The sequence below is a fragment of the Puma concolor genome, chromosome A1 (assembly GCF_028749965.1).
Source record: "Puma concolor isolate L17-30 chromosome A1, mPumCon1.1.hap2, whole genome shotgun sequence".
Lineage (NCBI taxonomy): Eukaryota > Metazoa > Chordata > Mammalia > Carnivora > Felidae > Puma > Puma concolor.
In genome coordinates, this window is record NC_141667.1 from 104,262,607 (window position 1) to 104,278,691 (window position 16,085).

General features: G+C 35.7%; 1 protein-coding gene across 6 annotated transcripts in view; it reads right to left on the minus strand.

Moving 5' to 3' along the window:
- Positions 1-16,085, minus strand: part of BDP1 (BDP1 general transcription factor IIIB subunit) — a 95,153-nt gene that overhangs the window by 33,172 nt on the left and 45,896 nt on the right. For all 6 annotated transcript variants that reach the window (XM_086699352.1, XM_086699335.1, XM_086699345.1 and 3 more), the window contains exons 20-28: positions 14,703-14,881; positions 13,749-13,953; positions 12,554-12,693; positions 9,221-9,419; positions 8,755-8,945; positions 7,373-7,760; positions 5,620-5,739; positions 1,805-1,841; positions 916-1,008 (exon numbers count right to left, since the gene is read on the minus strand). In XM_086699352.1, coding sequence (XP_086555478.1) covers positions 916-1,008; positions 1,805-1,841; positions 5,620-5,739; positions 7,373-7,760; positions 8,755-8,945; positions 9,221-9,419; positions 12,554-12,693; positions 13,749-13,953; positions 14,703-14,881 — 1,552 coding nt within the window. The remainder of the gene's footprint in view (positions 1-915; positions 1,009-1,804; positions 1,842-5,619; positions 5,740-7,372; positions 7,761-8,754; positions 8,946-9,220; positions 9,420-12,553; positions 12,694-13,748; positions 13,954-14,702; positions 14,882-16,085) is intronic.

Genomic DNA, 16,085 nt, shown 5'->3' on the forward strand with positions numbered 1-16,085 from the left:
TATTATCACCTTCATTTACAATTTTTAAAAACCTGTATTTTAGGTTCTAGAGATTTGTGACAGGCTCCAAAGCAATGCTCTATCACTGAGAAAGGAGCCATATAGGGGTGCCCGGCTGGCTCAGTCAGTAGAGCATGTGACTCTTGATCTCAGGGTCGTGAATTTGAGCCCCACGATGGGTGTACAGTTTACTTAAAAAAAAAAAAAAAAAAGAGACAGAGAGAGAGAGAATGAGCCATGTAAGAAACACAGACCAGAGAATTCGTTGATAAATATATAGTTATAGGCCCTGAATAATATATAGTAAAAATGGCAACCCACTCATGTCCAGGCACAATAATTAACAGGAAAATAATTAATGTAACTATCCATTTAATGTACTTAAAATAGAAGGTGCTTAGAGAGTAAAGACCATAGCTTCTCCATTAAGGCCAGCCTAAAATATTAAAAATCTGGGTGGACATATATTTTGGCTCAGTTCAAACTAACGAAACAGTCCAAACTAAATTATGTCATTGACTGTTATTGTCCCTTGATACGGTATTCCACTGTCAGGTAATTGTGAAGACTATCCAAAGCAGGAGCTCCTTTGGCTAAAGAAACCTGTATAAAGTGATCAGTGATCTCAATTAACCAATGTTTATGATGAGAAAGGTGGAGGACTCACTGGATTATTCCAGAAATACAACCTTTTTTCAATAAACCAAGTGTACTATCTTGAAATGGTGGCCACTACATCTAAATGGGCTGAGGTGGGTGCATCAATGCACACATATTACTTACTTCTGGAAAAACAACAAAATTATACCAACTTCAAATGTAAAAGTACTGACTTATTACTCAACTGTGGGTATAATTTCTTAGAAGTTGGATTTTAAAAGGTTTTTTTCAGTAGGCCTTATCTTTCATTCTTACCATCACTCTGTTCTGTACCAATCTCTGACTGCAACACTAGATCTCCCATTGTAAGTAAAGTTATAGCAGCTTCAGTGCTTCCATCATTGGTACCTTGTGAGAAAATGTAACAACATTAAAACAGAAGGATGAATCTGGAAATTTACGATTGTTTGCTTAGAAAACATTTTTAATTCAGGTGTTTATCCTCTAGCAACAAGTTTCAATATCTTCCATACCACTAATTCCTTACTAGGGTAGTATTTTATTACTACAAAAAAAAGAAATCATGCATTATTAGCTTTTATTCATTGAAAATGCCTCCCTCCCATTAAATAACTTAAGTTACCTTCGAAGAAAGTAAACCTGTGCAGATCAGAGGAAATAATACTTCTTTATTAAACATTTAACTCACTTCATAAAGTAATTATTCCAAGAATCCAAGTTTCTCCTGGAGATAAAACATTCAACAGTGGAAACTTTTTGTTCAACTCCCAGCAAGGACCCATTTACTAACCAATACCAATACTAGGGGTGCCTGGGCAGCTCAGTCTGTTAAGCAGCTTCCAAGTCTTGATTTGGGCTCAGGTCATGATCTCACAGTTCATAAGATCGAGTCCCATGTCAGGCTCTGTACTGACAGCGTGGAGTCTGCTTGGAATTCTCTCTCTCCCTCTTTCACTGCCCCTTCCTCACTCACACTCTCAAAATAAATAAATCACCATTTAAAAAACAAAACAAAAAAAGATTCTCTCTTCCTCTCTCTCTCTGTCCCTCACCCACTTGCACATGCACACTCATATGCTCTCTCCCTCTAAAAAAAATTAAGTTAAAATTAAAAAAAAAAAATTTTAAATCACCCTGCTAGTGTTAACCAGGTAGTTTTGGCAGTTTCCTTATTAACAGTTACCTGTTTCATCTTGGGTATGTTCACCTGTGGTCATTTCCTAGAAGAGGAAAAGATAAGCAATGCCTTATGTATTTTCCCAAATATATGTTCTATGTCTCAAAAAGCACTATGCTTTTACAGTTCTTCTATGCTTCTGATTACAAAGGAGAGGAAACTGTGCTTTCCCTTTATAATTATTCAGAATATTTCATCAACAGAAGTAATTTAAAAGCCAAATTCTTTTGTCTCTTGCTACTTATTTTACTTTTTCTTTTTAACTTTAATCATATTCCATCTACCATGTGCATTTACTAGGCTTACTTCACTTCTTCACTTTCATAATCTTTCAACTTCAGCCATATTTGTCACTGGTTTTAATCCAATGGAAACCAGAGTCTGACGAATCTCACCAATTTTTTTTAACTAGGTGGCTTAAAACTTAAATGAATTTTAATAAATTAAAAAGTTACAAGATCTGGGCACCTGAGTGGCTCAGTTAAGCATCTGACTCTTGATTTCAGCTCAGGTCATGTTTTCACACTTCATGAGTTCAAGCCCCTTGTTGGGCTCCACACTGTCATGTGAAGCTTCCTTGTGATTCTGTCTCCATTTCTCTCTGCCTCTCCCCCACTTTCTCTTTCCCTTTCAAAATAAATAAACTTAAAAAAAAAAATAAAAAGGTTACAAGATCTATGTCCAGCATGACATCATAAGGCTCTGCTGACCCTCTCCCCAGTGAAACTGGCAAAATTTAATAAAACCAAATATTTAAAGCCTCTGGAAATGGTCATAAAGGCAACAGAAACCTCTTTTTGAGCAACTGATGAAAACAAGGTAACAAAGTAAGAGCCTGTGGTATCTCAACTAAGACTCTCTCCCCGCTCCTTCTTCCCAGCTCAATAAACCAGAGACTCCACCTCAGACATTTGCAGCCAAGAAAATAAGGCCCCTTTCTCCTTGCAAGTCCCTGCAGAAGACCTTTCTTTCTAAGAGGATCAGGACTTTAGCTCCTGACCCAAGAATCTGGGGTCAGATTCATAGCAGAAAACAGAAGAATTATCTATTATGAATTTGCACATAAAAATCCTTAATAAAATACCAGCAAGCCAAATCCAGCAACATAAAATTGCATGCCATGACCAAGTAGGATGCAATTTTTGATTTGACATCCTGTTATAATGAATGTAATACATCATATCAGTACAAAAAAAAAGCAAAAATCACATGATCTCCAAAGATGCATAAAAAGCATATGAAAACTGCCAACATCCTTTCCTAAGAATCCTCTCACACAAACCAAGGATAGACTGAAACTTCAATTTGATAAAAAAAAAAAAAAAACCTATGAAAAATCCAGAGCTAACATCAAACTTGATGGTGAAAGACTGGATGCTTTCCCTTAAGACCAAGAATGAGACAAAAGTATGCGTTCTTGCCATTTTTTTGTTCAATATGTATTGGAGGTTCTAGCAAGGGAAACTAGGCAAGCAATAGAAATAAAAGATATCCAGACGGAGAAGTGTTAAGTCAAATTCTGTTTCTGAGAAAGATATGTTGAAGTCCTAAGCTGAGTAACATGAATGTAACTTTATTTGGAAACAGGGCTTTTTCAGATGTTATCAGGCTAATATGAGGTCATATTGTATTAGGGCTGGCCCTATCCAATACAACAGGTGTCTTTAGAAGAAAAGTCAGGACACACATACAGAAAGAACACCATGTGGCAATGGAGGCAGAAGTTGGAAATGTGCTGCCATAAAGCCAAGCAATGACAAGGATCTCTGGCAATTGTCAGAGGGTAGGAGAAAGGCCTGAATAGTTTTTCCCTCAGAGTCTTCAGAAGGGGGATGGTGATTCTGGAATTCTAGCCTCCAAAACTGAGAAAATAACTTTCTGTAGTTTTGAACCACCTAGTTGATAGCATTTTGTTATAGAAGCACTGAGAAACTAATACAGAAGGGCAGAAGTAGAACTATCTCTATTCACATGTCATGATCTTGTAAATAGAAAATCCTAAGGAATCCACTAAAAATCTATTAGAACTAATTAGTTCAGCAAAGTTGCAAAATACAAGACCAACATACAAAAATCAATTGTATTTCTATATACACTTGCAATGAAAAACCTGAAAGTGAAATTGAGAAGACCAATCCATTCACAAGAGCCTCAGATACAACATACTTGAAAATAAATTTAACAAAGGAAGTGCAAAGCTTATACCCTGCAAACTACAAAATGCTATTGAAAGAAATCAAAGAAGATCTAAGTAAATGGACAAATATCCATGTTCATGAATTAGAAAACTGTTAATATGGGACTAGCCCCCCCAAAGTGATCCCCAGATTCAATGCAATCCCAATCACAATCTTAGATTATGTCGAGTAGAAAATAACAAGATGATTTTAAAATTCATATGGAATTACAAGAGACCCACAATAGCTAAAACAATCCTAAAAAAAGAATAAAGTAGGATGGCTTACACTTCCTAATTCCAAAACTTACCACAAAGCAACAGTAATCAATCGAGCATCACTGGTACAAGAAGAGACAGGAAATGGAATAGAACCGAGAATCCAGAAAAAAAAATCCATACATCTACAGCCAATTGATTTTTGACAAGAATGCAAGAGAATTCAATAAAGAAATAATGGTCTTTTCAAAGAAATAGTGTGACAACTGTATTGTCATGTGCAAAGAATGAAGAACTCTAACCGCATACCATATAAAAAATTAACTCAAAATGGATTAAAGCCTTAAATGTAATACTACAGTAAAATCTGTAAACCTATTAGAAGAAAAAGTGGAGTAAATCTTCAAGATCTTGGCTTTCACAAAGATATCTTAAATATTACAACAAAAGCCTGAGCAACAAAAGAAAAAAGACATAAAACGATCTTTATCACATTTAAAAACGTCTGCACTTAAAGGGAACCATCAAGAAAATGAAAAGACAGGGGCATCTGGGTGGCTCAGTCACTTGAGCATCTGACACTGGATTTTGGCTCAGGTCACGATCCTAGGGTTGTGGGATAAAACACTGCACTGTGCTCCACACTGAGCATGGAGCCTGCTTGGAATTCTCTCTCTCTCCCTCTGCCCTTCTCCACTATTCATGCTCTAATTAAAAAAAAATTGAAAAGATAACTCACGGAACAGGAGAAAATATTTGGAAATCGTATATCTGATAAGGAACTTATATCCTTACTATTTAAAAATTTCTTACAACTCAACAAAAAGACACACAGACCAGTAATTTAAAAAATGTGAAAAGGTGAGGGCACTTGGGTGGCTCAGTTGGTTAAGTGTCCGACTCTTGATTTCAGCTCAGGTCATGATCTCAAGGTTTGTGAGACTGAGCCCAGCATCGGGCTCTGCACTAACATTGTGGAGCCTGCTTGGGATTCACTCTCTGCCTCTCTGTTTGTCCCTCCCCTGCTAGCACATTCTCTCTCTCAAAATAAATAAACTGTAAAAAAAAATTTTTAATAAATAATTCCCAGACTTGATTTGCAAAAACAAGGAAGAGTATCAAACAAAAAGGAACTAAATATATTTTAAATAATTTATATTGAATACAGATTTAATGCAACAGAACTTTAATTTAAGTTTATGAGGATATTAAGAGTGACTCACACAAACATACACAAATCAATGCTTTGTGAGTGAAATATAAAATCTTTGGATTATTTACCAGTTTCTACTATTCATACTTATAGCTCCCTGCATGAGAGAAATTAGTAAGAATGGCTTATAAACTCAAAACTTTCAAAATAAACTTCTATTTTTTTTTAAAGTAAACAGAGTTAAAGACAAAACATATTAGAATGGATGCTTACCATAGATAATGCCTTCAAATTTTCTTCTTGTTTCATTTGCTGAGTAGTCACATCTGTGGAGACTGGATGCTCAACAACAGCTATACATCCTACATCAGGTGCATTCACAGTTATTTCAAGCTATCAAAATGAAATTTCATTATTTCATTTTGGCATACTATACTCAGCAAAACAAACAACTAAAATAAAGTGTGTTAAACTGAAGAAATAATCCACGTTCATACACAATTAAAAAATACAGCAATTCTTAAAATGACGACATCAACTTGGCAAAAGTAAAACATTTAAGATTTTTGAGATGTCTGGGGCGCATGAGCGGCTCAGTCGGTTAAGCATCCGATGTACAATTTAGCATGTTATTCAGTGATTCCACTTCTAGGTATATCCCCCCAAAAAATGGAGAACAGGGATTAGAAGACGTATTTGTACACCCATGTTCATAGCAGCATTCTTTGCAATAGCCAAAAGGTAGAAGTAACCCAACTGTCCACTGACAGATGAAAAGATAAAAGATATCAGCCTTAAAAAAAGAACATTCTGGAGGCCCCTGGGTGGCTCAGTCGGTTGAGCATCTGACTTCAGCTCAAGTAATAATCGCATGGCTTTTTGAATTCAAGCCCCACATCGAGCTCTGCGCTGACAGGGTGGAGCCTGCTTGGGATTCTCTGTCTCCCTCTCTCTCTGCCCCTCCCCTGCTTCTGCTCTCTCAAAAATTAAAAAAAAAAAAAAAAAAAAAAGAAAGAAAAAAGAAGAAAAATTGTTTTAATCTTTAAAAAAAAAAGGGCATTCTGATACATGTACACTATATCAATCTGAATGACCACTAAAAACTTTATACTACATGAAATAAGCCAATCACAATGAAAACAGATACTGTTATGATTCCAGTTATGTGAAGTACCTAGAGTCAAGTCACAGAGACAAAAGTAGAATGGTGCTTACCATAAATGAGAGGAGAGGAGGTAATGGGGAATTATTGTTTAATGAGTACAGGTTTAGTTTCGCAAGACGAAAAAAGCTCTGTGGATGGATGGTGGTGATGGTGTAGCACGACAATATGAATACACTTAATACCAATGAACTATATACACTTTAAAATGGCTAAGATAAATTTTAGGGTATGTGTATTTTACAATTTTTTCATAATTTTATTTTTTTATTTTGAGAGAGAGCAGGAGTAAGTACAAGGCGGGGAGGGACAAAGGGAGGGAGAAAGTGAATCTCAAGCAGGCTCCATGCCTAGCAAAGAGGCTGATGTGGGGCTCAATCTCACGACTGTGAGATCACGACATAAGCCAAAACCAAGAGTCTCACACCCAACCAATTAAGCCACTCAGGGGTCCTTTACCACATTTAAAAGAAAAAGAAAAGAAAAAAAAGGTGTCCCTTCTACCTTGTCTACCAACCAGAGCTTAACCTGAGCCTACCAGAGAGTTAAAACATCTGCCAAAATGAAAAGGAAAAATTAATCAGAAAGTAGATTTAGTAGCCTCCACATTCAAGTGAAATCAGATTTCTATCATTATTACACTGGCCACCTCATGGCAGGCCTAGATTATAGAGGTTCAGTAATACAGGAGCCTCCTTCTATTGATTCCTTCAAATATCTACCAGGGCTTAAACAAATTACATACGGCAGGGTTTATTTAGCAAATGAACTGTTCAAACCCTAATAATCACTAAGAAGAAATAATGATACACTAAAAGAAAAAAACAAGTAAGACAAAGTTCCAAGATTCAAAAAACAAAATACCTCTTCCATCGTTTCCTCAATTTGAGCAGTAACAGGTTCGGGAGATCTGAGACCAATGGGAACAAACACTGGAGCTTTGTTTACTTCTTCTGGAGCAAGATGGTAACTGTCTTCTTCATAATCAGGCTCAAAATCTTCAGCATCATCTTCATCTTCTTCCTGAGAAGCCCGAAGAGTCACCAGCGTGGACTTGGAAGCACGAGGTTCCTTCCTAGAGGTCTTACTTCGCATTCGTTTTGATCCACGGCCCCTAGTGACATTTGGTTTGATCTTTCGATGCATTCTCCTTCCACCATGATCCACCTCGTTCTCAGAAGCAGAAGAGATCGTTGTTCTTCGATCCAGAGCAATTTTAGAGTAACTTGATTCTTTCAATAGTTGTGGAGGGCTGGATGTATGATCAAAATAACAATAAAGTCATTACACGCACAAGGATAAAGATAATTTTAACGGAAACCAAATTTAAGAATGAAATCCCAGTTCAAGGCATTAAAATGAAAACTCCCACAACCCATTACGTCAAAAATTTATGCCGTGAAATAAAGAAATTTACTATTACTACTAGTTCCTTATTCAGAGTTTGTTCTTCGTTTATCTACCTACACATTTTTCATGGTAAGTTTTTAATTCTGGACCATTTTTTCCTTGCTATTTAAGTGATAATTTCTAGAAATTATTAGAAAAAAATGAGAAAAAGAAAATGGTCCAATAAAACAGAATATAGGATCAAAAAGTGATACTGGTATACAGTACTGGGTAAACAGACTAGGTAAAAAGAAAAAAGAGAAGGCAGAAAACCCATGGAACGATGTTGTTTTTTAGAACTTAAGTTCCTTTCCACTTTCCCTGTAAACTGTAGAACATGAGTACCCTTCACTTTAGTTTGCGACCCCATTCAAACCAGCACCTTAATTATTTAGGTAAGACACACTATTCTTTTATCAGACTTCTGCTCATGTCTAATATACTCAACATTCAGAAATTTTAAACATAGGAAAGAAAAGTCTTCCTAAGAACATCAAAAAAAGATAAACTTTAGTAAATAAAAATCATAGGTAGGGACACCTGGGTGGCTCAGTCGGGTGAGCATTCAACTCTTGATTTTGGCTGTGGTCATGGGATCGAGGACCACATCAGGATCTGTGCTGAGTGTGGAGCCTGCTTAAGATTCTCTCTATCTCCTTCTGCCCCTATACCTTGCTTACATGTGTGCACTCTCTCTCTTAACTTAAGTGGTTAAGAAACAGATCTGTCAATAAAAAATTATCTACACTTCTGTTAACAAGCCATCTTTTTTCACTCTACCGTTAAGGTAGGACAGCCATAAAGAGTAAGTTACTTTTATTTCCTATTCTGAAGATATTTGTTAAATAAAACTTTACCTTGTTAGTTTACTGACACACTGCTCTTCAACAACTGAAGACACAGAATTATCCACTATAGTTTTTTCTCCAACACTTCCTGATGGTCCAACTTCTGAAAGGGCATCTTTTTTAGCCAAAATAGCCTCTTTGGAATCTATACAATCTTTTCTTGCTGAAACCTCCAATGATGTCAGAAACTCAGCCTTTTCCTTAAATTTAAGAACAGCTAATGTTACCATGCAAACAATCTCTATCGTAATTTGGTTTGGGGGTTGGACCTAAAGCTCTAAGCTTACACACACACACACACACACACACACACACACGATGGCTAGCTTCTAAATTTTTTAATATTGGAAAGTAGCTCAATTTTTATAAAATTGGTTACAGTACAAAAGACAAAACTGTATTTTTTTATAAATTCTCTCCGTCACGATCTTGACAACACAGAGCGAATGATAAAAAGTATTTTTTTCAAACTTACTTTTTGAAGGAGCTGGGTATCATCTCCTGGCTGCAGCAAATTATCTTCTGGCTTCCTTGCCTCACTCTGATCTGTTCTGTCTTTTTCTATACCTAGTTCCTTGTTCTTACCATGTGCTCTTCCCAAATTTGGCTTAGCCTTTTGGAATTGCCTTCTTGTCAACTGTGTTGGACTAGGAACATACCTTTTAGGTTCAGGTCTAGAACGAAGTACATATCATGTTGAAAAACCAAAATCACAATTCCTTGTTGATTTAACAGCTGCTATGTCAAACACTTTTCAACACAAGCCAATTCTATGTTCGAAGGACTATATATAAATTGGCTCTAAAACCAAGCACACATGATGATATAAAGAACATAAAAGCTTTTACAACTTGCAGTTTCTGTATCATCTGGAAAATACTTTTAAAATAACAATCTTGGGGCACCTGGGTGGCTCAGTCGGTTAAGCGGCCGACTTCGGCTCAGGTCATGATCTCGCGGTCCGTGAGTTCGAGCCCCGCATCAGGCTCTGTGCTGATAGCTCAGAGCCTGGAGCCTGTTTCCGATTCTGTGTCTCCCTCTCTCTGACCCTCCCCCGTTCATGCTCTGTCTCTCTCTGTCTCAAAAATAAACATTAAAAAATAAATAAATAAATAAATAAATAAATAAATAAATAAAATAACAATCTTTTCTTACTTTCATTCATTGATTCTGATGTGTAGTGTCATGGTACTTTAAGTAATTTTCAGAGAAATAACCAAATACAAAAAAAAAAAAAAAAAAGCCAGTACTTGAACATGGACAAATGTACAATGGTTACATCCTTGGTCCTTCTGGCCCAAGACCAGGCTTGAAAGCCAGAGTCCACTCTCCTATCAGAAACCTATCAGCTAATGGAAAAGGATTTACTAAGAGTCAGATTCATATGATCTCAATATAACCCATGTGTATCTGCCAAATCAGACAAAGACAAGGTTTTAACATTCAATAGAGTACGAATAGCTCCCAAGACAATCCCTAAACACCTATCCTAGGTTTTCCTGGAAAATATTTTAATAACTAGCAAGGATCTGAATTCTGAACTGGGAAGTTTAAAATTAACATAAACCTAGATATTATAAAGAAAATTAAGTATCAGGAGTTCTCTGAAAGATCTGTATTAAAGACTAATTTTGAGTAATACTTATACTAAATTATCTAGAAGAGTAAGTAGTTAACTACATTTCTAAATGTTCCAACCCTGCTAAGCTCTTTGGTCAGTCAAACACCTAAGAAGTTCACAAGAAATTCTAACAGGGTTATGATGTGGCTAAATACATTCCAATGTAGGCTAACGTATTTAGGAAAACATTGTATTTAACTTAAGCTATTGACAGTCAAGTGTGATTTTACAAATGCAAGTAAGGATAAAACGCTACTGAAGTTAAAAGAGATAATACTGGACTTCGGAATAACCTAACTTTAAAACTATTAAGATTACATACCCTAAAGAAATTACCATTCATGATAAAGTAAACAGCTGGAATAAATTTCACAAATAGAAAAAGGGTTTTCAAAAACAGGGGGCTGTGGGCTGGAGTATGGGTTTCCAAAAAGGAAAATTAAAAGTTTGATTTCTCTCTGGGGCGCCTGGGTGGCTTAGTCGGTTAAGCATCCAACTTCAGCTCAGGTCATGATCTCACAGTTCATGGGTTCGAGCCCCACATCAGGCTCTGTGCTGACAGCTTAGAGCCTAGAGCTTGCTTTGGATTCTGTGTCTCCCTCTCTCTGCCCATCCCCTGTTTCACTCTGTCTCTCAAAAAATAAATAAACGTTAAAAAATTAAAAAAAAAAAAGGGCAGGGGGGAAGCACTGGGTGGCTCAGTCGGTTAAGCATCCAACTTGAGCTCAAATAAGATCTCATGGTCCATGAGCTCAAGCCCCACATCAGGCACTGTGCTGACAGCTCAGAGCCTGGAGCCTGCTTCAGATGGGTTCTGTGTCTCCCTCTCTCTCTCTCTGCCCCTGCCCTGCTCATGCTCTGGCTCTCTCAAAAATAAATAAACATTAAAAAAAAACAAAAACAAAAAAAAACAGCCAATGCCTGATCTATAAAAAAAATTTTAAAAAAAGGTTTGATTTCTCTCATTAAAAAACACAAAGGCTCCACATAATATCTCTTGAAACATGTAAAGCTTCTTTCTTTATACAGAAAGGTCTGCCTATATAACTATGTCAATTTGCTAGTCTGAAAGTCATAAATCCTGAAAATTTAACTTTAAAAACTAATTTGGCAATGTTACTTTCAACAAGCCATTTAAATCCTCTAGGTCAACCTACTCAATTATAAATGAGAGCATTAGGAAACACTGATCTTGAAGGTCACTAGTGTTTAAAGGTTCACTTAGAGTAAAAATCAAATTCCTTACAACAAGTCCTATATAATCTGCCATTGCCCTTGGCTGGGCTCTATCTTTCTTACATGTACTGCTCTCTCCCTCTTTACCCATTTCAAACTCGCTCCCCTTGCTGTTCCTCAAACAAGTCAGGCATGCTCTTGCCTGCAGTATTTTCAAGTTGTTGTTCTCTCTCCCCCTATACATCATCTGGACCTGCTCCTTCACTTCTTTTGGGTCTTCTCTCCAGCAGCACCCGCACAATGAAACATTCTCTGATCACCACTAATTAAAAAGTAGTATCAGTGGGGCGCCTGGGTGGCTCAGTCGGTTAAGTGTCCGACTTCAGCTCAGGTCATGATCTCATAGTCCATGAGTTCGAGCCCCGCGTTGGGCTCTGTGCTGACAGCTCAGAGCCTGGAGCCTGCTTCCGATTCTGTGTCTCCCTCTCTCTGCCCCTCCCCTGCTCATGCTGTCTCAAAAATAAATTTAAAAAAAACATAAAAAAAAAAATTTTTAAAGTAGTATCAGTAATAATAAGGCAGACTGCAAGTAATAAATAAAAGTGGTGGTACTAAAATATCTTCATTTTTCTAGCGTTAACTCTTTTAAAGGATATTCTCACCATTTGGCTTAGAACACAGGTCTAAATACAACATATATACTTCACTGAACTTCCTATTTATGAATTTCAATTAGATATAAACTGTAAACATACAAAGAACTTAAGAATTTCTGTTTACTAACAAATTGAATTTTAAAGTAAAAAATAATGAGGTTCACCAAGCTTTGTGCAGAAATTATAAATTACGAGAGTATCAATCATGCAATTCTTATACTATCTGAAGAAGCATACTTAAAATATTCTGTTTCATAATTAATTATTTATCCTTTAACAAAATGTTCTCGATGTGAAGTTATCCAATCTTCATCTTTAGAAAGTTTTATGGTTTTCTGATTAAAAGCAAACTCACCTCATCTTTTCATCTAAAACATTTACTTTGTTAACATGAAGAGAGTCTACGAGAACCATGTGACTCTGGTTTTCATGTAGTCTACCTTCAGAAACTTTGGAGGATACAACTTCAATTTCAGTTCCAACTGGAGAATTTGGCTAAAATGACAAAACAAGATGATTTTTTTTAACAAGTGAACATACTTCCTAAAATTGTTCAATCATTAAGAAAGGTATTGAGTTTTTCAAAATGAAGAGTCAAACTAGGTATGCAATGTTCATGTTCGCTGCCCAAAACCAAAGTCCTAATTCAGAGAGGAAGTTTCATTTATTGCAGTTATTACATTTACAAAATGCTTTAAAAACTACAATAGTTATCTGCTGTCAACAACCTCACCAAAAATGATTTTTTTTTTAAAAGCACAGTTTTTGGGGTGCAGGAGGGTTCAAACAAGGACTATAATCACTTTAAATCTACATTTTCCCTTGGTAGACAAATAAAAAGGACAAAAAAAAAAAGCACAAGATCTGTTAAAAAGGGCATTATTCTACTTAGATTCATATCACAAGATGCATCAGTAAAAGATTGGTTAAATTTTCATTCAAACAGCAGGATGTCACGCAGTAGTGAAAAATGATGTGTCTCCATGTTTCTTGATGCAAAAAGTCAACATATTAAGTAAAAGCTAAGTGATAAAACTAACACACAGTAATTTTAGAATTTAAAAAAATTATTTTATTTTTAAGTAATCTCTACACCCACTGTGGGGCTAGAACTTACATCTCCTGATTAAGAGTCACATGCTCTACCAAATGAGCCAACCAGGCACCCCGACGAATTTATTATTTAAATTTACCTAAGTGAACACACATGCATGGATGGAGATATACCCAGGAAGATATGTCAGAAGGTTTTCAGTAGTTACCTCAGTGTAATAAGACTGGGAGAGTCATTATGTTGTTTTATACTGACTGAACATTTATGAAATGACTGAACCCATTTCATAAAGAATGAGTTCATTAAAAAGGAAAAAATATATATCCACTTTCACTTAAAAAAAACCCAGAATAGGAAATCTGGAACAGAATTAGGTTATGTTACATATTCATTGATTAGAGTGTCAGATGCCTATACTCTAAGCCAAGTCTGAGCTGTCATTTCATATTTTAACATGCATTAAAAGGCTCAATTTAATTATATAACAATAACTCACCACAGTCAATAGTTTTTTAGTTTCATCTTTCTGTACTACTGTTTTTTCTTCCTCAACTATGCCTTTGGCTTCACCTTTTTCTATATGCCTCTGTCCAGTCTTTCTTATGTTTGGTCTGGGTTTTTGAAGTCGGCCCCTTACTGTTCGAATGGTTGGGACAACACTTTCCTTGGATTCTTGCTGGGAACTGTTTATATTATGAGCCCTAGAAAAGAAGACCAGGACAAAGAGAGGGAATTGAAATGTAAAAAGATGAAAACTACCATAAAAATACAAAATTTGAATCTCCTCTAATAAACTATAAAACTTTTTGTAACATTAGAGAAAAATCTATTTTCTGATGATACATAAATCTTCTTTTATTAAAAAAAAGGTTATTTTAATTTTCACAAGGTAATGAACTTATATAAGGTACCTAGAAGACTGAAACTCACAGACAGAGAGAAAGCACAATGGTAGTTGCCAGGGAATGGAAGAGGGAGGTTAGGGAGGTCTTGTTAATGGGTACAGAGTTTCAGCTTGCGAACATGAAAAAGTTCTAGAGAGAAATGTGACAAAGATTGTAAAAACAATGCGAATGTCCTCAATGCCATTAGACGATAAAAAAAAAAATATTAAACTGGTAAATTTTATGTCTTTTACCACAATTTTTAAGAAGACAATTAATATAAATCTTATACACGTGTTTTTTAATGCAATGCTTTGTATAAAACCTTAAGCAGCTAATAGTGAATCTAACAAGCAGTCAAGCATTAAAAGGTGTAGAACTCAATGTGATTTTCTATTTTAGGCAGGCTGCCATATGAATAAAAATAAACGAAGTATTTTTGGTATTCACTTTTAAAATACATTAACACATCTCAAAAACACTGGAGAAATATTTGAAGGAATTCTATTTTAGATTTTCTTTTTCTTTTTCATATTTTAGATTTTCAAAGAACTATCACTGTTTACCCCATAGAAACAACTAATTCCTTTTCCTGGGCTTGCACAGGCTGAGACTCCTCTTGAGGACCACAAGAACTTGAAGGTGAAAGGTCCTTTTCAGTCTGTATACATGGTAATATCACAACCTCCTCCTGACTGTGACCTGATTTGTCTTTTTCTCCTGCTGCCATTAGGGAAGCAACATCCTAGAAGGCAGACAAAAAAATTTCATCAAGGGTATGGTTAAAGTATAGGGAAATAGGAACTTTCATACACTACTAAGCAAAATAAATTGGTCAAGTCTCTGCAGAGAAAACAACAGTATCTACCAAAAATTTTAATTCCCAGAAATTCTACTTCTAGAAACTTATCTTATAAAAATACTCAAGTAAGTATATAAAAAATTACATACAAGGACATTTGCTATAGCAATTTAATAGCCCCCCCAGAAAAGCAAGAAAACAAAAAATTAGAAATAAGACAAACCTATCAGTAGGGTATTGAATAAATAAATTATAATTTGTTTATAATGCAACGGTGCAAAGCCATTTAGAAGATAAATTTCTATATAATGATCCAAAAATATGTTCACAATACTGTGTTAAGTGAAAAAATGAGAAGGCAAGCTAGGGTGCCATTTTTGCAAAATAATAAAAATACCCACAACATTTTATTATTTATATAAAAAAGTATCTATACAGAAAAGGCTATGTGGATACATTCAAAATAGCTATGTGATTAACTTGGGAGGGAGAAATGGAATATTATAAAGGACTCTCACATTTTAGATTACATATTTTTTCAATCTGAAATTTTTATAATCAGATAAAATAACCAATAAAAAAAGATACACCTTTTAAAAATATAAGATCGGAAGAAAAAGTACAAATTTTTTTAAACTTTTTTTTTTTTAACGTTTATTTATTTTTGAGACAGAGAGAGACAGAGCATGAACGGAGGAGGGTCAGAGAGAGGGAGACACAGAATCTGAAACAGGCTCCAGGCTCTGAGCTGTCAGCACAGAGCCTGACTTGGAGCTCGAAGTCACGGACCGCTTGATCATCACCTGAGCCGAAGTTGGCCACTTAACTGACTGAGCCACCCAGGCACCCCAAAAGTACAAATTTTTAAGCACAGTAAGAACTAAGCTATTTTGAAAACATAAAAGACGAATTTTATTTCAAAAAAGCACTTTGTCATTTTATTTATTTTTAATTTTTTTCAATGTTTATTTTTGAGAGAGAGAGAGAGAGAGAGAGAGAAAATAAGAAGAAGAGGAGCAGAGAGAGAGAGGGAGACACAGAATCCAAAGTAGGCTCCAGGCTCTGAGATGTCAGCACATGGCTGTCAGCCGCTTAACTGACTGAGCCACCCAGGCGCCGGTCATTTTTTTATTAACTAGTTTTTTAT